General features: G+C 43.1%; 1 protein-coding gene across 1 annotated transcript in view; it reads left to right on the forward strand.

The window, feature by feature from the left end:
* ALX4 (ALX homeobox 4) overlaps positions 1-5,917 on the forward strand; it is a 188,608-nt gene extending 182,691 nt beyond the window's left edge. Inside the window, exon 4 of the mRNA XM_078684685.1 lies at positions 2,589-5,917. Within this exon, the coding sequence (XP_078540811.1) occupies positions 2,589-2,912 (324 nt within the window). The 3' untranslated portion in view covers positions 2,913-5,917. The remainder of the gene's footprint in view (positions 1-2,588) is intronic.
* Positions 5,918-24,878: the final 18,961 nt, after the last annotated feature.

The raw sequence follows: 24,878 nt of genomic DNA on the forward strand, positions 1-24,878 counted from the left end.
CCTCAGTTCCCAGTACCCTAATCCACTAGCTTTAGTGTCTCATTTGGAACTCACTCCCGACCGACCTGCGCCTGACCCAAGACCACCTCTCCTTCAGGAAGAAGCTCAAGACCTGGCTGTTCGAGCAGTAACGGCACCCCCCCCCCACCTAGCGCCTTGAGACCCTACGGGTGAGTAGTGCGCTCTATAAATGACTTGATTGATTGATTGATTTGTTCTCCGTACTACAGCGAAGCTACCTATGATTAGACATCCTAGAACATGTCACTCCGAGGTCCTGGTTTCCTGCGCATAGTTCTGTGTATGTGCAGAATCCCTGCTACTTGGCGCCCAACGTGGAGTGCCATGTTGCAGGGATTCTGCACATACACAGCATCCAGCACACAGACTCGCTGCACATCTTATCCTTGTGGCTGGCGTGGTTTCTGCATCCATCACACAGACTCACTGCAGATCTTATCCCGGTGACTGATGTGGTTTCTGCATCCATCACAAAGACTTGCTGTACATCGTATACCTGTGGCTGACGTGGTTTCTGCATCCATCACACAGACTCACTGCACATCTTATTCCTGTGACTGACGTGGTTTCTGCATCCATCACACAGACTCACTGCACATCTTATCCCTATAGCTGACGTGGTTTCTGCATCCATCACACAGACTCACTGCACATCGTATCCCTATAGGTGACGAGGTTTCTGCATCCATCACACAGACTCACTGCACATCTTATCCCTGTGACTGATGTGGTTTCTGCATCCATCACACAGACTCACTGCACATCTTATCCCCTGTGATTGACATGGTTTCTGCATCCATCACACAGACTCGCTGCACATCTTACCCTGTGACTGGCGTGGTTTCTGCATCCATCGCACAGACTTGCTGCGCATCTTACCCTGTGGCTGACGAGGTTTCTGCATCCATCATACAGACTCGCTGCACATCTTACCCAGTGACTGGCGTGGTTTCTGTATCCATCACACAGACTCGCTGCACATCGTATCCCTGTGACTGACATGGTTTCTGCATCCATCACACAGACTCGCTGCACATCGTATCCCTGTGACTGACGTGGTTCCTGCATCCATCACACAGACTCACTGCACATCTTACCCGGTGACTGGGGTGGTTTCTGCATCCATCACACAGACTCACTGCGCATCGGACCCTGTGACTGGCGTGGTTTCTGCAGCCATCACACAGACTCACTGCGCATCTGACCCTGTGACTGGCGTGGTTTCTGCATCCATCACACAGACTCGCTGCGCATCTTACCCTGTGGCTGACGAGGTTTCTGCATCCATCACACAGACTCGCTGCCCTTCTTACCCTGTGGCTGATGTGGTTTCTGCATCCATCACACAGACTCGCTGCACATCTTACCCAGTGACTGGCGTGGTTTCTGCATCCATCACACAGACTCGCTGCACATCGTAACCCTGTGACTGACGTGGTTTCTGCATCCATCACACAGACTCCCTGAGCATCTTTCCCTGTGACTGGCATGGTTTCTGCACCCATCACACAGACTCACTGCGCATCTGACCCTGTGACTGGCGTGGGTTTTGCATCCATCACACAGACTCGCTGCGCATCTGACCCTGTGACTGGCGTGGTTTCTGCATCCATCACACAGACTCGCTGCACATCGTATCCCTATAGCTGACGTGGTTTCTGCATCCATCACACAGACTCACTGCACATCGTATCCCTATAGCTGACGAGGTTTGTGCATCCATCACACAGACTCGCTGCACATCGTATCCCTGTGACTGACGTGGTTTCTGCCTTCATCACACAGACTCAGTGCACATTGTATCCCTGTGACTGGCGTGGTTTCGGCATCCATCACACAGACTCACTGCGCATCTGACCCTGTCCTGTGACTGGCGTGGTTTCGGCATCCATCACACAGACTCGCTTCACATTGTCTCCCTGTGACTGACGTGGGTTTTGCATTCATCACACAGGCTCACTGCAGTACTTTGAGAAGCGCAGCTGCATTGATCATTGATGGACAGAATTTGATATATCAAGCCAAACTTTGAGAACACTAGATTTGCAACTACCACATTGAACGCACTTGATTGAACTCGTAGGCATGGTCTATGCAGGGGTTTCTGTCGCCCTATGCAAATGTATAATTTGTCTTGAAGGCGATCTTTGCCCATGTTTGTATGTTTAAGATGGCACTCCATGCCAAAGTAGCCCTACGCATTTCTTTTGCCCTAACACCAGCCTAGATCAAAGGGGCACAATTAAGATCTGGCCTTGTTAGGATCTAAATCTGGAATCTAAAGATTGCACACATCTCCACAGTGGGCACCCAGCCCACATAGCTATCTAACCAACTTTTAATGATGATAGAATAATATTCACTATTCGCAATATACAGTAATACCATAAGGGGCTGTGATCTACTAAAGACTCACAATTGTTTCCTCAAAGTGCTGCTGTAAGTCAGTTCATTTCGGTTTGAATATGTGCCATATTGTAAAACATATAAGTTTTGGCTCTGGACTCCTAAACTCTAGAAGAGCCCCATTCTGAATTTATGCCTCCTATTGTCTCTTTTTCTTATAGATCCAGAACCCATCTTGGATTGGCAACAATGGTGGCGGATCGCCAGTGGCGGCTTGTGTTGTCCCATGTGACACCGTCCCTTCCTGCATGTCACCTCACGGTCACCCTCATGCAAGTGGCAGTGTCTCTGAATACCTGAGTGTCCCCAGCTCGGGTGGCCACCTGGGACAAACGCATATGGGCAACCTCTTTGGCGCTGCTGGGCTCAGCACTGGCCTCAACGGCTACGACCTCAACGTGGAGCCTGACCGCAAGTCTTCGAGCATCGCGGCGCTGCGGATGAAAGCCAAAGAGCACAGTGCAGCCATTTCCTGGGCCACATGACAGGGTACACCATACAGCGGGCAAACACAGACAAACATGTGGACGCCAGCTGACCGGCAGACAGTCATCAAATGCAACCTTAGAACATGTGTGATGCACTATTAGCAATAATTAGGTCCAAGACGACTAAGACAGAACCGTAGCTGGGTGGCGGCAGCGGATGGCGTCCTGCACTCAGTAAGACATACCCATAGCTGAGCACTGGTAGCCGACAGCATCCCGCACACAATACAACATAACCGTGGCAGGCCGCTGGAAGTGAATGGTTTCCCGCACTAAGTACTTGTCCGAACACTCAACTAACAGCCCTTATAAAGCATGTTGTGGACTTGCAACGATAAAACAAGAGACGGTCAAGGACTCATGGATTCCATGTGGAGTCTTCAGCTTGGGTTTTTGTGTTTTTTTGCCCATTTGGAATCAGTTTGGGGTCATATTTTGTTCCATTTGCCAATTACCTTGTATTTTTTCCTTAAATGGTTGATGCCTGTGTTGGCCATGATGTGATTTAGCTTGCTTTTGCTATTCGAAGCCATCACATGTCGGTGACCATGGTTGAAGGGAGAAGGGACAGCGACTGCTGCTCAAAGGTTTGGAAGACTTTGGTCTACAGGATCTTTGATGTCACCCAAGTTTTTAGGTCCTGTGCGACACCCACAGAAGCTCGTGCTGGCCACATGATCGATCTCATGTACTACACTTGACTTATCGTCACATCTAGGAAACATTGCAATACACACCAGCAACATTGTTCTCTCCGAAATCACTCAGACGTGATCTGGAAGTTCTCACTCGTCCCCACATACCTTGTGTGACCTTCATGCATCAGCAATGGTGCCTTTTGGCAGGAAAAACTTCCAGATACTCCACACAAGGGCTGTCCAAAAAACATCCATGGCAGTGGGGGTTCCATGGAAGATCATCATGTTAGACACACATGCAATACCTTTCAATGGGAGTAATTTACATGGCTAGTCGGGATCCAGAAATTCTGGCATGGACGAGCCTCCTATTGACCAATGCTGGACAACCTTCTTCCAAATGTCTCTTTATACAGCAACATCAGCAATAGGTTTAGCATGTACACATCATTAAAGAGAAGAATGCACAATTTCTAAACCTTCTACATTTACTGAAGCAAAGTGCATAAGGTATTTAGTTTTGAAAGAATTTGGTCGAAAAAGAATTTGCTTGAAACAATAGCTAATGCAGGCTTTTAGCCCAGAAATGAATTTGTTGGAAGCATTCAAAAATGGCTCCCAATTTGGACTGACTATGCCTGGGATCTGTGACAAGTTCCTGGCCCCAGATGTTTTGGAGCTAGAATAGAATGTCATTAAGTTCCTTGAAAGGGTTAGAGAAGGGTCAGCTATCTCTGTATTTCATTGTTTACAAACACATTCTTTAAAATCAAAATGTTGGGGGTATAATTTTGAATGTATTGCTCATTTACCTTTTACAAAAACACCTGGATCTAAGAAAAATGACAATCTAAATTAAATTGATTGTTTTGATGTCCTTTAGACCAAGGGTCGCTGTTAACAGGTTACATTATTTATTATTCCTGCTGATGAATCAGAAGTGCTTGACTTTCATATAAGGCAATAAGAAATGGTTTTACCAAACACACTAATACTTTAATGGCCTTAGAATGATGAAGGCTACGATGTGCCCATTAGGATTCAAAGCCCCATGACCTCTGGGCAAGGAATAGACAATAGTAGACATATTAACTCTTTAGCTAGCTTTAAAATATAAATCATTATTTCCAATAAGCTGCTACTGAGAGCCCCATGGTATAGCATGCTTAGTGGCCCAAGTTCTCACACTCTCATAGTACCCACCACCTTTATGCACTGATTAACACTGTTCAACTGGGTGTCATTAAACACTGAAGCCAATGATCAGTCCCTGGAGGGCAAGCTCATTAGATCTACAGATGATCAGGTTTTAGAGATGAGATGTTGTACTCAAGTGGTTCTTGATCAGTGATGGACCCAGGAGACATTAGTTCCAATCCCAATGTCTACGCTGGAATGAACCATGTGAAGACGTACACCGTTGTTTGCGTCTGTGTGCCAACGTTCCATACCTACCACAGCGAAAGTTCCTAGAACTAGCAAAATGTAACTAATAACAGCCATACAATAGATGTATTAATTAAATTCATCAGCACCATCAATGATCTCACTGTTTGACCAGGCAGGGGTGCCTAGAAGGTTAATTTTGCTAAAGGTCATTGGAACTATAGCAGAACCTAAGCAGAGATGCTGCTCTTGATGACAATTATTGAAAGATGGCTTACGGAGGTACCTCACTGCCAGGCTTTAGTGCTGTTGGCGCCCGGTGCGAGAATCATTTTTGGCGCCCTCACATCCCATGACCGCCTCCTTGGATTCTCTCACTACCACCGGGCATAAGTTCCCCTCATCTCTCCAATCATAAGTTATTGCTAAACACATATCTCCTCCCCTACAGGAGCACGATCAAAGCTAAGATCCCCCCTCCATCCCCCTCCTTCACCAACCCCTCCTGTCCTCCAGTCGCTGCACGTCTCGACTCGATTCCCCTCCTTACGACTGAGTCTCTTTTCTCCATTCTTCCGCTGGTCAAGTCCGGCTCCCCTCTGGATCCCTGCCCCACTTATATCCTGAAACAGATCTATTCCTCCTGCCCCTCACCGCCCCTTACATTTCTCAACAGTTCGTTATCCCAGGGCATTGTCACTCCATCACTCAAATCGGCAGTGGTTGTTCCTATTTTTAAAAAACCTGGTGCAGACTCTTCTGACCCAGCCAACTACCGTCCGATCTCCCTCCTGCCTTTCTTGGCAAAGGTACTAGAACGCCATGTTGTTAGTACTCTGAGTACATTTGTGGAAAGGAACAGCGTCTTGGCTCCTAGGCAGGCTGGATTCCGCCCGGCACACTCCACTGAGTCAGTGATAATATCTGTCTTGGACAACCTCCGGGAGGGCATGGATACCAGTCAGCCCCAGGCCCTGGTCCTTCTCGATCTCTCCGCCGCGTTCGACACGGTTGACCACGCCATCTTACTTTCACGTGTCGAGGCGGCGGGAATCGGAGGGACGGCCCTGCTGTGGCTATCCTCCTTCTTGAGCGGCCGCACTCAAGCAGTTCGCCTGGGTGAGTTTTCAGCTGACTTCCGCCCAGTCCAGTTTGGGGTCCCCCAAGGTTCCTCTTTGTCCCCTCTGCTATTCAACCTCTACATTGCCCCCCTCATTTTTGCTTTACAGCAGCTGGAGTTCTCTGTCTACAATTATGCAGATGATCTCCAGCTCATCTTTTCTCTCTCTTCCTCCCCCGGCTCAATCTCTAATTTTCAGTCTATCATGACTTTTATCCAGGACTGGATGAACCTCAACCACCTGAAACTCAATCCCGATAAAACGGAATTGGTGTTGACGGGTGGTTGTTCCAGTCCTTGGTCTTCTTCTTTCTGGCCCCCTTCTTTAGGTTCCCCACCTACTCCCGTTCCCTCTGTTAAGACCCTTGGGTTCAAACTCAATAATCAACTCTCCCTCCATTCTCAAGTTAGCGCGGTCGTGTCCTCTGCCTTTCTCTCCCTCCGGACAATCCGCAAAGTCTCCCGGTATTTTTCTCCATCCGCCCTCAAATTAATACTTCTGGCCATGGTGACGTCCCGCCTGGACTATGGTAATGCCCTCTATCATGGCATGCCAGTGTACCTCGTGAGGCGCCTCCAATTGGTCCAAAACCAGGCGGCCCGTCTGGTATTCAATCTTCCCAAATCACAACATGTCACCCCCCTTCTCAAATCTTTACACTGGCTCCCTGTCCAGCAACGTGCCCTATTCAAGCTTGGTTGCATCATTTTCAAAGCCCGGTCCGGCCTTGCTCCATCTTTCATCAGCACGGCTATCCACGACTATACCCCGTCTAGAGAATTGCGCTCAGCTACTCATCTACTTCTTACTGTTCCTCGTTTCAAACGGAAAAAATGGGGAGGCTCCAAATTTTCTACAACGGCCCCGGCCTTTTGGAACTCTCTCCCTTTTCATTTAAGATCCTGTTCTCAGTACCCTCTGTTTCGCAAAAATCTCAAAACCTTTCTTTTTTCCCTAGCTTTCCCTTCTTAACCTCCCTTCGTCCCTCAGTTTCTCTGCCCCTCGAGTAGTAGTATCACATAGCGCCAAGAAACCGCCTGGTGTACGCGCGCTCTAGAAATATTTTTAAACTCAAACCCTACCCCAAAGTTTGGCACCCCCTCCACAGATCAGCCCACAGTGCGGCTGCACCAGTCACACTGCCCTAAAGCAGGCCCTGCTCACTGCCCAAATACCCCGGCAGTGTGTGTACCTGGCCAGTTAAACTTTCTGGTTACAATATGGCAGAGCCAATGGAATAATAGGGCAGGGTAGGGCCAAATTATGCAACAGGTTTGACTTAAGTATGTAGCAAGAAAAGGAAAATGATGAGGAAAATGATGAGGTGTAATGCGGCATATTTTGTGATAGTGACACTTCATTATTTTCTGATTTATTCACTTGTTAAAAGTGTGTGGGTATAGATTGCACCAGGTTAGTACTGTTTTACCACCTAAATATACTAAGCGGCCAGTCAACTTCTACAATGGGTGTTCCACTGCACTGCAATACACGTTGCTTTCTTTTTAGTAACTTTTAAACATTTTGATCTAGAAACAATATTTTTTGTTAAAATCTGCAGATTATACCTCAAATGATGGATTATGTGGGAAATGCAGCAAATCCACAAATATGCAAAAAAAAACGCTGGGAGCACAATTGCATAACTCAAGTAGCCCTGAGTATGGGGCTAGTATTACAAAAGTGCCCCAGGCTGCTTCTATCACCAATTCCAAAAACCCTTATACAGCTAAAAATGGGGTGAAAGAGCAGGTCACAAAACTCAATAATACTGCATTTTCAACTCTCCATCAGTTCAGGCAAGCAGAGGTAAACGCATTAACCTATACGAGCATCAGACATTCTGTGTGGATGTACGTCGTTACAACGCATGCTTTTACCACGCATGCTTTTACAACGCAGGTTTTTCAAGGCAAGTCGTTACAACGACTTGCGTTGGGGGGTGCTGGATAGTGAATAGTTTAATTTACTATTCCAACTCCAGTCCCCGTGGATAGTAGGGAAGGTGTTGGATAGTAAATTAAAACTATTCCCTATCCTAGAGCGCCCCCCAGCGCAATGCGTTGTAATGACTTGCGTTGAAAAATCTGCGTTGTAAAGGCACTGCGTGGTAAAAGTTGCGTCGTAAAGGATGTTTCCCTTCTGTGTGATTTATAACATTGCAACTAGCTGTTAGTTTTATTTCGATGGCTTGATTCCTGATTTACATTTCCCTTCGTGGACACACATTTTCTTTTCATTCTAATGGAACCCATGTAAATTAAAAAATATATTCACCTTTTCCCTGCAAGTACACCATCTACAGCTGTACATGCCCACGTCCATGCAAAATCCTATTTGCAACTTTATTTGTAGAGGCCTGCTATGTGCACAGTAGACTGGTACAGATGAACACTTACCTTATTCTATGAAGAATATTTTATGCATTTTGTTAGTGCCAAAGACGGATCTGTGGGGCATAAATTGTCTCAAAATATCGCTCAATTTAGCACAGAGAAGGTTGTAGAAAACCTCACACATCTCTCATTGTAACTTCGAAAGGGAACAAGAGGAGATGTATCATCCAAACTATTGAAAATTACCCAAATTGAAATAGATGACACATACAACACTGAACCATCAGCTGATGCTATTAGGCGCTATGTTCGCCCGAATCGAGGGTGCCTATGTGATACCTCCGGGTCACAAGCTCCAGTGAAATCTGAATAATAATAAACTTGTCATTTGCAGCACTTAGAAAAGCCAGAAGCGCTTTATTAAAAGAAACAAAATCTATGTGTTAGGCTCTCTAAAACTGTTGCTTATTTTGGAATTACGTGTTTAAACTGCACGTATTCAGATACATTCCTAGGCACAACTAGCTACAGAAAAAGAGACTGTATGGAAATGGGTAACTTCTCTGGGAGAGCTCGGATAGAGTCAGTGATGTACAAGGCCGATCATATTCATATAATAGTTGATGAATACAGAAACATTTAAATAAAAAATAAAACAAATAGTGTAATAGAAGAAGCCCAAACCACAAGGGAGATTTAACATAAAGGAAACATTGAATCTAAATAAAGAGAAGAATATCGGAAGTGGTCCATTTTAAATTCATAATATTAAAACCACATTAGCAGTACTAGGCATGAGTTCTTATCGAATGGGAATAGCTTCTATAATCATCTTATTTATTGATCATCCTGTATAGCATCAGGACTGGGTGACTCTGGGCATCATAAACAGAAAAAAATATTATTTTACAATGTTTTGAGACATTTAATACACCAAAAAATTAGAGCTATCAGTGGATTTTATAAATGTATAAAAATTAAATTGAATAAACTATGAATTCAAAAAGAGTTAATTTATGCAACTTTCCACTCTTATTAACAGGTGTTTTTCAATTCCACTAAAAACCTATAAGCCTTTATACTGCACACTCATATCATAGCAATAAGAACTAGGGGTTCTGGAGTTACATTAAAACAACTTGGAATTATTAGGGTCATTAATAAAATAAAGGAATACTCAGTTTTCCTTATCAACGTCTATCATGTTTCGGCTTCCCCACAATCTTTACAATGCCTTTCTCAGGACCAGTAACATTATTCTTAATAATTTCACAAGAGTGCAGCAATTCCTCAGGATTATAGAGGGACAAATGGTTTTTGTGAACTGCAAAACTTTTAAAAATAAAATAAGATAAAGATATAAATGTATAGTGTGTGTTTGGTTTAGCGTACCTTAGATGTGATACCTACAAGTAAAATGTATTCTAGCCCCAAAATTGTCACAATGCATCACACTCCTCCATTGCAGCTGTAGTAAGGTGCGCATTCAATCATGGTACTTCTTTAACAAATACATGCAGAAGGCAGTGAAATCCTTTTTGTACACAGAATTTTCCTGTGCCTACACTGGTACACAACGATGCATTGTTGGTAAAAGAGGAAAGGCTAACAAGTAAAGAAAAAACTAAATTATTCTCCATTGATTTAGAACTTTGGCATCTGCAGTCCAGTTCAAACTGCTAATACCACAGTCTCATTACGAACCAGAAGCGTGTTCTGAATTTCTTCTCTGAAAGCTCTAGCTGTGTTAGTAGCTGCTGGGGTTACTCTATTCATGATAACCGTTTGATTCTTATTTTTGCAGCATTGCTAGTACAAATTTGCATGTTTGATCAGTGTGCATACTATTGTTTGACCCCTAAACCACCCCTAAATCCCATACAAACATATCTTGTCCCTTACATCACTGTGGCAATTTAGAAATTGCTCCCCTTCGCATAGAAGCAGTATTTTATCCTTTCCTCCAGCTTAAGTGTTCTTGTTTGTTTTGGATTCTTCAACATTAAGGAACTTGGAGGTCTTCCAACAGAACATTAATAGATGTCAAGAAGCAGATATAAATAAGACAACTGGGCCTTAAAATTAATTTTCTACAGAATAATGGCTACTGGCACCATTTTCGACTACAGACAAATATAATTTGGCAATCAGTTGCCGTAATTGCTGATTAATGTCTTTCCTTCTCACCCAGCGTGGGGATACGCCGAGATGGCGTAACCATGCGCTTTACAAAATTCCCTTATTATTATTAATATTATTATAATTCCAAAAGTGTTGTATTGACATTGAAGCTTCGGCCCATGTCAGGTACCAAAAGGACATGACTGACTCTTCCTTCATCCAACCAACAAATTTGAAATAGTTGAAGGTTGAGAAAAGGTGGTCATCCCCTTCAGATAGGCCCAACCCAGAAAAAAGAAGTGCTAGTTGAAAATTCAAGAAGTGCGACAGTAAGGCAACACGCTCTGCACTAAAAATCATGCCTTTCGGGGAAAATGGATTGTGTCGAAGGTGATGTGTCATATGTAGTACGGAAAAAAAAATTCTCCTTTTATAGTCCAAAATAACATATGCCAAATTATGCAATAGCCAGGTTTAGGCTGATTACTAGGGAAAGGTCTAAGACTAGTTAGTGAAATAAGTGTTACGATAGGTAAGGTTAATGCCAAAGTAAATGATACATACAGTGTTCTTCTGCCAAAAAGGCATGAATACCTTCATGCTACTGCAAATAAGAACTCTAGAGCCCTCAAACTTTTCTTAACAGAGAATCACTGCCAAATAATCAGGACCCAATCATATGTTGCAGCATTGTTTTCCAGTGAATAAGTCACAAAATCATGAGCTCACAGCTTTTTATTGCAAAATCAGAATTTGGCATAAAGGCTGTTCTCTGAACCCTGCTTAAAATGCTCACAGTACAATAATACACCCATCGTCATTTCACAGGTTAACAATGACAACAGCTGTGATTGGTGGAATGTAGGCTTGGGCTAAAGTAGTAAATCAACCTATATTTTTATTAATGGAAATATAGGACTTTTAAAGAAACTATTGTTTTTGGAAATCCTGGCTGTTTCTCTGCTCAATGTATATATGGTAATGTTTGAGGTGCAAGTTAGACAGTTTTACTTGGGGACATTTGATACGAGAGGTAATTGATAAGCGTCCATGTTTCGATTCAAAAGCTACAAGCACAAAATATCCATCAGTGGGATTTCATCTCCCACTGGGGAAGAATCGTGGAGGAAATTCTACCAAGGGATGCTCCTCTGGATTATACAATTTCCTCCAGTAACTGTAGTATTCTCAATTAGTCCACCAATTGAATATCAAGCTGTCCTGCGATAGACTTCAAGAGGTTCATGCTAGATGGCAAAGGGTGCCCGAGTTCCCACGTGTGCACAGAGGATGTATGCAGTGCTGCATGGGTGATGAGCAGTATCAAAGATCCTGTGGAAGCAAACCTGTCCAGGGGTAAAAATGTAACTTTATACTAGCCACAGAAAAAAAGTGAGACAATTTCAAAGAGAATGACCGCTTTCAAAAATGTAGGCTATGGTTTAATAAACATAATTGGGTTGGCTACATTTAGTTGGGCAACAGAGAATGGGAGATGTTATGTTTGGCGTCAGTGATTTTCCATTGTCTTACATGCCATGAAGTGTCCTACACAAAGATATTTTAAAGATAATGTGAGATTTTCGCTGAGCATCAGTTAGATGGCGAAACCATCATAATTGAGCACTGTACCATTTCTGACCATGGATGAGGTTTAAGTGATGTGGGGTCGATTAGAAACTAATATTGCATTTCCCTCTGCCCCTCAAATCCACCCGCTGCTTGAGCCAGGTGCAGAGCGGTAGAAGAGCAAAGCTCGAGTTAAACACCACATGTGTGTCCTGTAGGGAAGTACACAAATATCCTTCATCAAACACACATACACATATATTCAGTGCTATTACAGTATTAATTATACTACTGATTCAAGAGTCACAATTTCAATTTCATTCATGGTTATCTGTTTTGGGTTTCTGTGTGAAATAGTGTAGGTGTGAGAGAGTGTGGATGAGTGAGTGTAGAAGACAATCTAAAGAAACCCAGAGAATGGTTAGTGTTCTCATTTGTAAAAAGAATATGTAAAAATATATATTTTTAACCCTGCCTTTAAGACGCAACATGCTGTTGGTTTTGAACACTTCTGTCCCCCTTCCCTCCTCAAAATTTTCCGCTTAACAGGCATCTTTTTGGATATTAAAACCATCAGGAATAAAGAAAACCTAAAAAAATATATAGATATATTGTATTTAGTTCAATTGAGGTTTTTTTTGCCTATCCAGAAGTGTATTGAAAATAAGTCAATGCAGTAATAATAATAAAACAAAATCTTGAATTTTGTGGTTTTTGTAACTCGTATTTCTTGTGCTTGTGTTTTTGAAGTGTGTGTAGGGGATGGGGTGTTCATATAGGGGTTAATGTATTATTGTGGCTCAGTGGAGGAGTGTGGCTCACTGATTAGAGCGGCAGACCCTGATGCAGAGGTCTGGCCTGGGACCAGGGTTCAATTCCCGACGTGGCAGGGTCCTGAGCCCAAAATGTCCACGGACTCGATAATTCTCGCCTCGGTGCCTATTCTAATCATGGGGTCCTACGCTGCAACTCTGGGCAATAGTTGCTTAATCTCCACTACGGCGGCCCACCCGCTGCGGGATGCCTGGCTTTCACCCTGGGGATACCCAGTAGGGGTTATCTCACAGGGAAAAGCCAGGACGGGTTCCCAAGGCAAGCGCCTTGATGCCTTCGGGTGATACGTGCGCTATATAATTCGCAATACATACATACAGACACATTGTGAACAACTAGAATGACGAAAATAAAATCACGAGTAAGTGCTAATTAAAAATGTATTTCTATTTCTATGTGCAAAATGTGCACACACATTGGAACACAGCTGAATAGTGAGGTCTTCAGAGTTATCCGATACCCCCAAAGTCTCTTATGCACATTTCTACACAGTCCCAGTATCATGCGTGTATATATTGTCAATCATCTAGTACAATATTAACTGAGTAGCAGTGGAGTACTGCACATTAATAGGTGGTGTTGGCAGAGGATGCAAGATTGTGTACCTCAAGTGGGGATTTACACATTTAAATTACATGATTTTCATTCAAATGCTGTAGCTGGCATTGAAACACATTCCCAAAGGCTGTAAAGACATCTATTAGATATAATTCCCTACCTGTGACACACTACATTTGCCTGACTTAATTCGTTCAAAGCCAGAGGTGTGGAGGGGCTCCCATGTATGCCATCCGTCTTGTTCAGCCATTCCTTACTCTTGAGCTACATTTGTGCTCAATAAATAGCAACACATATGTGCATATATTCATAGAAGAGAGACTATTGCTTTACCCGCAAGACCAATAATTTCTTGCATTTGCTGAAGCAGTGGAGTAGTCCCTACAACCGATGGGAGGAGGAACCGATAGGCAGTTCCTATTTTTTGCTGTGTGCCGTTGGTGTGCTTACATCTGTAATTGGGATTTCATGAAGGACGTGGCAGCCCCCCTAAATAGTATTACAATGAAGATGCTGGAACCAAACCTCTGTATCGAAAGGTGACAATTTGTGTTGAGCCACAGCGGTTTCAGTTTTATTTTTATTATAGTGCTGTTTTCCAAACCACTTTACAATGATTTAGGAAAAATGATAAATGTTAAGTAGGAATACATTATATGAAATTATGAAGAGATAAATGGTAATGGTAGCTAAAACGTGCAATATTTCAGATGTGTTGTAAAATAAACTGCACAGAAATGCATCCGACATTCAGGCAAGATGCAGCCTAAGTCTTTTTAAAAATGTGGAATTATTTAAAAATCCTTTCATAATTAATTTAAAATCTAATGAAGGAAATTGCATCCAATTGTTCTCACTGGTACTAGTAGTAGAAAATAATCTAACTGAAACATGCAATGTTTCTGCCTCTAAAGCACATCCCTATAATAACACACTAGTATAAATATTGCACATCCCACACAGCCAACCAACGAAAGGGATGTTAAATTTACGATGGTCAACCTAACCCACCAAGACTAGATAGGCAATTCAGGAAGAATCAACCAAACTCACCATCATATACTGGGTAAATACATGACAACCGACCAAACTCACCATAGGCAATCAGAACAAAATTATATTTCACAATGCCCTGCACGCTGAACGCAGGAGGGTAAAAGGCTATTGTCAACTCAAATCATTCCACTGTTTACCACAACTGCTGTCCTTCTTCACTGTACATTCCAGAACATGTCCACAACACAGGATCTTAAATCAGGCCTACTTTCCCTATTTACACAAAAGCCCCAATAAAAACTATATCCATCATCAAAACGATCCCAAGATAAAAATAAACTCTTCCATACCTGAAATCAACCACCTGAAGGCGTTCACTTGTACTACTGCCAACATCTAACCTTACAACATCAGAGTTTTCCTTTCCTAGCAGATTTCTGCATATTTCTATCCCTATTTCACAACCCATTCCATATTCTAGCATTCAAATATTCTTTTACAAAAAACAGGACCCTTATTCTACACCCAATCACTGACTCTCTTTAACAGTCGTCATATCATACCTGTACATAGTCCTTACTTGTCTTTGCTCAACCTTCTTCCAAACACCTGCAGTCTCTTCCTTTAAGCCTACATTTCTATCAATCAACTTTTTGATCCAATGCAGACACAAAGTCAAATTCAACTCTTCTTCCCGATAATAGTTAAAAACGTTACTGCACATTTAACACACTCCGTAAACTTTCTGTTGATCCTTTCAACGAATCCATTGGCATGGAGATGGTACACAGTGGCAGAGCAATAACTCATGTGATATTGCATAAGAATGTTTTGTATTTGTATATACTTAACTGAAGCTATCTTTTCAACAGTCCATCTCTGGCACACACTACTACAAAAACTATACCACAACTCTAATTACAGGGTCAGAAACGGGTGTAATCTCACACTGTCCCACAACAGCCGTGCAACTCATAAGCACACCAAATACAATGCTTATGGCCTCATTAAGTAACATCTAAAAACATATAATTAAATAACACACACCCAAATAATAAATATCATAGGTGTGGTAGCCTCATTAAAAGTGATAATGCTAATATGATAAGTAATCTGACCTGCACCATCATTTTTATCATTTGTGATTACACATCACGGGACAGGGTATAAGTATCACATTTCAAATATGATGTATGGTTTGCATGGCTATTGTGAGAGCATTGGCTTGTGGAGCTAAGCATGACAATTATATTTCAGTGTTTGTATTTTTTTTTATTTGTGACGCGCAACAGCACATCAACTGAGTTATTTTCAGTAAATGCCAGAGTTTTAAAAAATTATATATACATGAAGGTCCCTAACCATATAACTATTTGCAACTGTATGTGTATATTTCTATTAAGACATACCGCGTAATTATGGTTCAGCCACTCTTTCCAGTGTAAAATATTTTTTTTGTCTATAACTTTTGACAGAGTGGATAGTTTACATTAAGTTTGGAGATTATTTGGCATAGTAAACTGAGGTCCATCATGCCAATTTTCATACAGATGCATGCAGGAGAAAATAACATAAGGGGAAGGCGAAGAAAAAAGTGTTCCCGCAGGAACTACTAAAAAGATTTACACAAAAACATAAAAGAACAAATTATTTATCTTCTCTAAAAACTAGCTTTCTGGTGGATTCTCTAACAGCAACTTACTCATGTTGTGAATATTCTCTAGGCGTTGGAATGTATCTGGCAGATTTTACAAGAAAAACGGTGCATCTGTGCGCCAGCAGGTGGCATGGTGCAGCCCCATGTCGATATTGTTCGGCTCTAAAGGTGACGAGCGTAGCCTCATAAATATGCTACCCATGCACACTGACACAATTTGCTTTCTTAGTCTGTCCACTCCCTCAGACACAGAGCCTATTGGCCGAATGGTATGACCAGTGTGCAGGTCTCTAAATCGGAGCCTCCTTTAGATGGAATAGGATTCCAGTTCACAGAATGGGGTGGTAGGAGGGTCATTACGGAATCTGGGATCAGATGGAGAATCCACCAGAAAGACTATTACCGAAAGTAAGTAACTTGTTCTTCTGATTGATACTGCAGATTTCCTACCACATGAATGCGGGCTTCACCAGAGACCTCAACAAGTCCCTACCTGCTCCTGCTCAGTGTGGTTGTGATTGCTGACTGGGGTGGAACTCAGTCCTCCAGAGTTCCATACGACGTGGGAGGCGGAGTGAGCCCTCCCGCTGCTATGAAGGTGCCTGTCCTGTCCTGCAACATTCATTGCCCGGAAGAGGCTGGGCTGCCCCCACCACGTCACCTTTTTCTATGGAATTGGAGGATGGTCCTGTACAACTTTTTACATACATGTGACGCTTGCCCAACCCGGACAAGTGGTGAAGACCGTCCCCAGCATTTGGTACTCGACTCTAATAACCGCTTGATTGCTCCATTTGGTTCCATGCGTATTTTTGTGTTTTATACCAAGGATTTTCCTGCCTTGGTCATATAGTTTTTTGCTGTTGTACCTTTTAAAGTAGTACAATAAGGCACCATTGTCCAGTTTGCAAAGCTGGGTTTCCTAGTGGATTGCTACTTGCATGTGGAGTAGAGTGTCTATAGATTCAGTGGTTCACTCTGTTATAGTGGAATACATCATCTCCCTCTACTTTCTCACACATCCCATTTAAATCGCCATGGGCAAGCTTAAAGCCCCGGACTCTGCCCATACCACAATTGACTACTTCCTAGTGTGGGCAATAGACGTTATTTCTAGAGAAATTGACATGGCAGAATGTCATCTATTCCTGAGAGCAGAGGGGGAAGGGGACAGGTACAGACAATATTGTTAGGGCACCAGTCCCTGAGTTGCAACAAAGGGAGCCCTAGAGTCTTGGCACAGTAGAAGGCTCTGTTAATCACCCAAACACATATCAAGCGCTGCTTTTACTCTCTATCTCTAAAAACTGTGCGTCCACTCTCTGCCCTCCCACACATAAGAGGAGCAGAAAGTGCTGGAAGCCCACCAAGGTGAATGGATGTAAACTTGCACCATTACCAGTAACCCACATACATACTGAGGCAGCAATATGGTCAAACCCCCTACAGTAGTCCCACTGAGCACCCTAATAGCAGGAATAGTATGTAGAATGGAGGACTTACTAATTCCTATCAGAGTTAAGCTAGAACTCCTGATTGCGAAAGTGGAACAGATACAAAATAATCATTCTAACCAATCTAAAGGGGACTCGAGGGGGACGCCCATGTCAATCAGGCACTAGCAACTACAACACGTAACATGCCAGGGTCAACTATAGGTGCACCTAAACACCACCCGGAAAAGTAACCAACAGCAGGGGGTCACAGGCCACAGGAGGTCAGTACTGTGCCTAAGACACACTCTATGGGCTGATAATGTCTATACGCTCCTATGCCCCATGTAGGGAACATGGTCCAGTGAGCATCTCAGGACATAATCTATTTGACACAGTGATATCCACCGACTTGAGCCAAAGCCCCTAGTTTACAACTTCGAAAAGGCCAGTAGTGACAATACCGCGGGTGCTAATGCTGCCATCAATCTACCACCAGAATGCTGCCCATACGTGACAGTTTTAGTTAATATTCCCCCCTTGCGGCTAGGCCAAAAGGAATCCTATGACTCATTAAAGAATAGAGTAGTACATTGGCTTCATAGGAACTGTCAATTCTCTGTAGGTGGTGCCCAGCGAATTATATTTACTAGGATGGTGGGTTGGGTTGGTCCCCTGAGGAAACATAGTGAAGGAGACAGTATTATAATCAACTTTAGGGACCCCAGCTGGGCAAGGGGTGCTCTAGTGAAGGCAATATTCCATATTTCTATGGAGTCAAATATATCACTACATCCCTTGGGGTTCATTTATAGGCACCTACAATACCCTCAGTGCCAACTAAGGGGGGCAGGAAATATATCTAATAACTGGCCCTATGATTATCAATCATGTCAGCCCCTGGTGGTTTCTAATAGGTTTCTAGCATTAAGCCATCGTCATGAAATTGATTGAGATAAGACTGGGCTATATAGGATAAACGAGGACGCAACCATGTGGTCCGGGAAGGTGGCTACTGACCCGGTCACCAGTGACATCTACTGTGCAAATAACAACTTAACTGGTACCCGACTGCCACCTATGAACACTAATGTGGATAACACACGCCTAAGAGTAGTTACGCAAAACTTGTCACCCCTCCCCCCCCATGGGCCGGAGGGAGGCTATAAAATCACATCATGGAATGCTGATGGACTTGTTTGTTATATTTGTTAACTTCTACAACAACATTTTCGACTCCACCCTTGGAAAGGTGGTTTCAGCTCTCCGGGGCAGCTTTGAGGCACTACTTTCCTCTATGTCTAATTGTTTTATAATTATTTGGGCTGGAGATTTTAACATCCAATCCTGCCTTCTGTCCACTACACGGGTGTGCAGGGTTACCAACAAGACTGGAGAAGGTTACTTACATTTTCCCCACAATGATTATGGGACTACATTCAACTCTATGATCACCAAACTGGACTTACATTTATTAAAATGTGCATGCAATGCTATTGGTGATCCGATACCTACCTTATTGGAAGGGGTGCTTCAACCATCATCGATCACTTCCTAATCTCAGCAAACGCAAGTAAGTGGTGCACCACACCTAGAGTTGTTAAGCCAGATCTGAGCGATCATAACTGTAATGAACTGACGTTTTTCATCTGGGGCATGTCTGCAGCACTTCACCCAGTCCCATCTTTAATATTAACCCCAAACGGGGTTTGTATTAAGTGAGCTGGAGTTGACCAAACTAAAATTACTGATGACATCCTCTCCTTGGGTCGTACCGATATTCTTTATTGTCTGGAGGACGGAGCAATTCCCAACCACTTACTGTTGTGTAGTTCCTATAAACCTATAAAGGATCTGTGCATTAAAAGGATCTGTGCATTTAGACAACATACACTGTGGGATTGGTGTCCAGACTGATTCCAGACACCCCCTCGGGTATGTTCACATTAAATATCAGGTAGCTCACAGTGCCACTGGAAAGTCATCTTACCGAGGAGAGAATAATTACTGGCAACTATTGAACATGACACCTCTGTCCCATCAGGAATCGTGGAAACAGTACAGTACTTTTCGCTCAGTCACTCGTGCTCACTTTGTCTCAGAGAGATACACAGAATAAACATTGGAGACGTTTTCCAACAAGTATTTATTGAACCAGCGTCTTTCTAGTGTAAAATAGTTGTGCAGAAACAACCATAAGACAGAAAAAGATATAAACAATATTAAGCACCGACAGAGTGAATGGATGGTAGATTTCTAACATAGTACTAAAACAATGGATATATGAACGCATATAAATACATGACAATAACAGTGCATACTCCTACGATGCAACCCTAACTAGATGTATCTAAGTGTTACTAGCATGTATGTAGAAGTAGAGCCAAGAATCCTCCTAGGCTCAAGCCAACCCCATTCCCTGAAGTGAGAGACTGTGGGACCATGCCTTGGTCTCAAGATGGACACCAAGCGAGGGATGTCAGACCACTGCGAGCTGGAGTGTCTGCATGTAGGAACCTCAGCGTCTCATGTCAGTGTGTCAGCATGGAAGTCTTTCTCCTTTGCCTCCCTTGGCAAAGATATGGTGTATATATACCCAAAACTAAAGGGATTCTAACTTGCTGTGCCATGTCAGCTGAGGATGACGGAAGGGATGACCCTCATACATATTAATATGCAAAAGATGGTAATCCTGCTGTGATTGTGAGAATCTTCATGCATAGTTAATGAGGCTAGTTTTTTGGGAAAACAACACGACATCTTATGCAGCACTTAACTAGGTAAAAGGTCAATACTAAAACCTGTTATTTAGTGTAATGGTAAGGTAAATGCAGGTGAAGGGTAAGGAGAAATCTTGGGCCTATATTGGGATATCCTATGAAACATAATATTGCTTTCTAGTTATACTAGTATCACTAACATAATCAACGGCCATGCAAGTCAGGTAGTGGCCAACGTAGAGGTTGGTTTAATCATGCATGTACCATTGCTTCCTAAGAATTGAAACTGGCCCTTCGCTGCCATGCTAGACACAGAACATTAATTAAATCCCTTAGACTCAATTTTAAATCCATCCTCCGTACTAGGAAAAAAGAGTTAAGAGGAAGCCTGGGCTAATCTAACCGCCAACTTAGAGTGAACAAAGCAAACACAAGGAGATGATGGACTTGCTGACTTTGCCACTGGATTCAGGCTGGCCTGGCTGATGAAGGGTGTTACCCCGAAACCAGTCCCAGGATGCTTGTTTCTGGTTCAGGGTAGACCTAGCTTGGCAGTTTCATCTGGACTGTTCCCAGGAGGCACACGGTCAAGACTGATTAGCATATGGCCATGTCTGAACTGAGGTGGCGAAGTGAACTAAAGAACGATGATAGATTCAACCCAGATCTGTGACTGGGGGTGAGTGTCTGAAATGTGTCGGCGCTCCGTCCATCATCTCCTCGTGTTTGCTCTGATTTCATGTTCAAGCAACAGTAGTTCAAGCTATAACGATTTGTTCAAAATAGAAACATCTCTGCTCTCTCATTGACTCTAAATCTCCGAGCACTTCGCCAACAATGAGCTCTGGAATATTGATGTATTGCAAAGTTTCAAATCGTTCTCGATAATAAAGCATTAGCAATTGATACACGCGTTAGAAACGGAGACAACAAATGTTGCAGTTTTTGTTTCTTCTTTCTGAGATTATGATGTCTAATGAAGTTTTAGAATGTGTAGTAAAAAAACATCAACCTAACACATTTGGCCTCCTATCATTTTAGTTGAACTGTTAGATCGAGAAACCACACTATGGATCACTGTTAAGTGTGATGAGCTTTAAAGTAATATGCTAAGATAATCTTAGATCTGATTAGAGTGGGTTCAAAAGGGCAACTTAATTGTTCTGTCCACTGTTTGAAGTGAAAATCTCATACCTAAACACCAGACCGCCTCACCTTATGGCACCACGTTCATACGTGAGTAAGGGGCAGGGCTGAGCCAGTCTGAAGGATCCCCTCTGTCTGCGTTTTTGAACCGAAAAGATAGTCCAAAGCAAAGTACAGCCAAAGCGCACTTGGAGTGGCCAAGAAAAAGGCTAAACTACACTCAAGAGAAGTGTAAGTTTCATAGACTAGCAAGAGAACTTGCAAAAATATGGTCCCCAATGCAGGCAGCAGACCTACGCAGGTGTGGTGCTGGGATGATGGGAGTGGGCAGCACAGGAGGTGCAGGTCCCAGCTGGCAAAGGAGGAGGAAGCGGTGGCTCCAGCTGCCATGGGGCAAAAAGGAGCCAAGCAGTGGGATGCGATTTCAAAAATGAAAACAGAGCTCGTCCATAATTAAAACAGCAGCGCTCCTTATGTGTGGCAGTACTGGGCATGTATTTAAAAAAATGAAAAAACTGTCCCAAAACAATGGATGAAAATGGCAGCTGGGTATGTTTAAAAGTTGTTGGGTGGTGCTCTCAGGGAAGGCCAAACACGGGAAGAGGCATCACAAATGCATGCCCTTGACACATAGGGAGGACGAAAAATGGTGCAACAATGGTGCCCGCAAATGGAAGGCTGTGGGCGAGCGGTAAGCCCACAGAGCAGATACAGCATGTCTCAGTTCGAGACAGCGTATGCACACCATCTAGTATTAAGACCTAAAAATGTTTTGATTCCCCAAAAAAAGGACAGCCACAAAATCCTAGATAGCTTCCTTTGCTGCAGAGCATATTAATACATTGAAAAACAACAAAGACTATTTCAATATGGAGCTGTACATTCTCAGGAACCAATGAAACCTAAAAGTTGCAAGGGACCAGCGCATTCTCTGTTGTTCCAGGGCCATGTCTGGAACTGTGGTACCAGTTCCCAGGTCTGCGTATCGTAAAAGGCTTAAAATGTGGTACATTTGGAAAGTAAATCTACAGGTCAGAGTTAAAAGGTACACCTAGGATTCTCCTAACTTCAAACAATAAAAAAATTGCTAATCTTACCAAGCACAACAACAAAAAACAATTCTAGTAACAGAATTAAGGGTACTCATTTTTGAGGTCATGGCACTTGAAAAGGTAGTACAGAATATCTGATCTCACGAGAGCCAGATACCCAGAAATAATAGTGTTGCGGCATCATGGCATAGTTTCTACTGAATCCGCAAAGGGAAAAGAATGGCTTCTGATTGGTCAAACACTGCACACTATCTAATAAAACAAGTCCACAGGGTGGAGAATAGTAGAATAAAGGAAACCACCTCTAGGAGGATACCACTTTCACCTGAGAGAGAGAAGGTAGCTTCTGCTTGTGCTTTGGCAAGTATGGTACCACAACAGACTAGGCCAAGCCAGGAAGCAGTAGGAACCAGTCAAAGGGAGTCCTTCGATGAGAGACAGCAAGATGATGGTATTGTGGCGGTGTCAACAGCCTTAAGGTCTGGTAGTGCTGAACATTCAGGCTGAGAATCACTTGTGTGGGATTCTTTTTCTTTTACACAACCCAGGGAAGAGAAGAAAGTGAGCGTCCAAATGGGAAATTACACTTTAGTCGACCAGGTCCTGTATCGCGGAAATCCAGGGACATACATACTCATTTGGCACTAGTCACATGATAAAAACCTGTGAGCCATCAGCCTAAATGAGTTCTCACGAGCAGAGATGCAGAAGCAGTGACAGTAGGAAGGAGTGGAGGTAACAATTCAGAAGTCCTCCAAGCAGTAGAAGTGGAAGACGATCACAGATTGAAGTTGTTCTCCTCCTACTACAATCAAAGATTATTTGCCCAGGAAAAAAAGGACAAAAACGTAATACTGCAAGCAATGAACCAGCACTTGTAAAATTGACACAAGGACATTTTTCAATGTTTGAAAAAGTGAAGAGTTAAAAAAAAAGAAATTGACCATAACAAGCACAAAATGTTTTTAAAAACCAAAACGAAACGGTTACTTACCTGTAGGCGTAGTTTTGCAGCTTGAAGATTTTCTGGATTTGTATGCTGTGCATGTGACCCGTCAGCTACTGGTGTAGTCTCGAATCGCTTCTATTCTCTTGCTTTCTTTTTTTTTGACTTGGCTTCGTTGTTGATCATTTGATTATCTTTCACTCCTCTTATTATGGCAGATGCACATTGATGAAGCTCCCTGGCGTGTTCACCATCTATAGGTTCTTTTCTCCGGCATCCTTGCGTGTGTTGCTTCCTTTGAGTTGTTATTGGAAAATACATTCCCTGTCCTCGCAACTGCAAGCATCCGTACTAGTTTTCTGATGGCGATGGGAGGGTAGCATGCAAACCAAAAAAGTCTTCAAGCTGCAAAAGTACTCCTACAGGGAAGAAACCATTTCGTTTTGCAGCATGAATCTTTATGGATCCCAATGCTAAGTATTTATTTTGTTGGGGTGTTTGTCTGTCCTGAGGGAGGAAGGGTAGAGAAACAGTTAGTTTTTGTTTGCAAATAGGTGTTGAAGTACTTTCTGTTCCAACTGTGCTTCTTATTTGCTTAAGTATCCACACACTGTTTTGTGAAGTTGTGTACAGATGACCATGTAGCTGCTGCATATATGCAAATAAACACATTAGCTAAGTAGGTGAGTGTTGTACTTTTTTTCCTTGTGTAGTGTGTCCTTGGCATTGCCTCAAGCATCACTCCTGCTGATGTGTGGCATATTTGTGTTGCCTAAATTAGCCATCTTGCTATAGCACAAATTGCCAATGGTAACTCCTTGGTTGCTATGGTGAGATAGATAAGGTACGGATTGCTCTTTGGGACTGCTTTGGTTTCCTGTATGTAATGCATCACTGCTCTTCTGACATCCAGTGTGCGTAGGGCGTGTTTTGCACATGATTTTTGATGCTGGAAGAAGCCTGGCGGTACAAAAGGGGATGGTGATGGACGGAGCATCTGAACCAATCAAACACTCACACCCAGTCAAAAGATCTGGGTTTAATCCATCACCGTTCTTTAGCCCACTCTGCCACCCCAGTTCAGACATGGCCATATGCAAATCAGTCTGACCCGGTGCCTCATTGGAACAGTCCAGCCCGAACTGCCAAGCCATGCCTTCCCTTGACCGGAAACAAGCTTCCTAGGACCGGTTTCTGGCATTTCAGCCATCTTCAGCCGGGCTTGCTTGAATCCAGTAGGAGCCTGGAAGCTATACTGTTTGATTAACATGGGACAGTGATACAACTTTGGGTAGGAATTTGGGGTTAATTCTCCTCACTATTCTGTTGTGAGTTTCGATATATTGTTTAGTGCCTGTAGCTAGCTCACCCTGCGTAGTGGTGTTATCACTACTAAGGAGACAGTATTCCAAGTTAGGAATTGTAGTCCAGCATGGTCTATATGCTCAAA

The sequence above is a fragment of the Lissotriton helveticus genome, chromosome 3_2, assembly GCF_964261635.1.
Source record: "Lissotriton helveticus chromosome 3_2, aLisHel1.1, whole genome shotgun sequence".
NCBI classification, from domain to species: domain Eukaryota; kingdom Metazoa; phylum Chordata; class Amphibia; order Caudata; family Salamandridae; genus Lissotriton; species Lissotriton helveticus.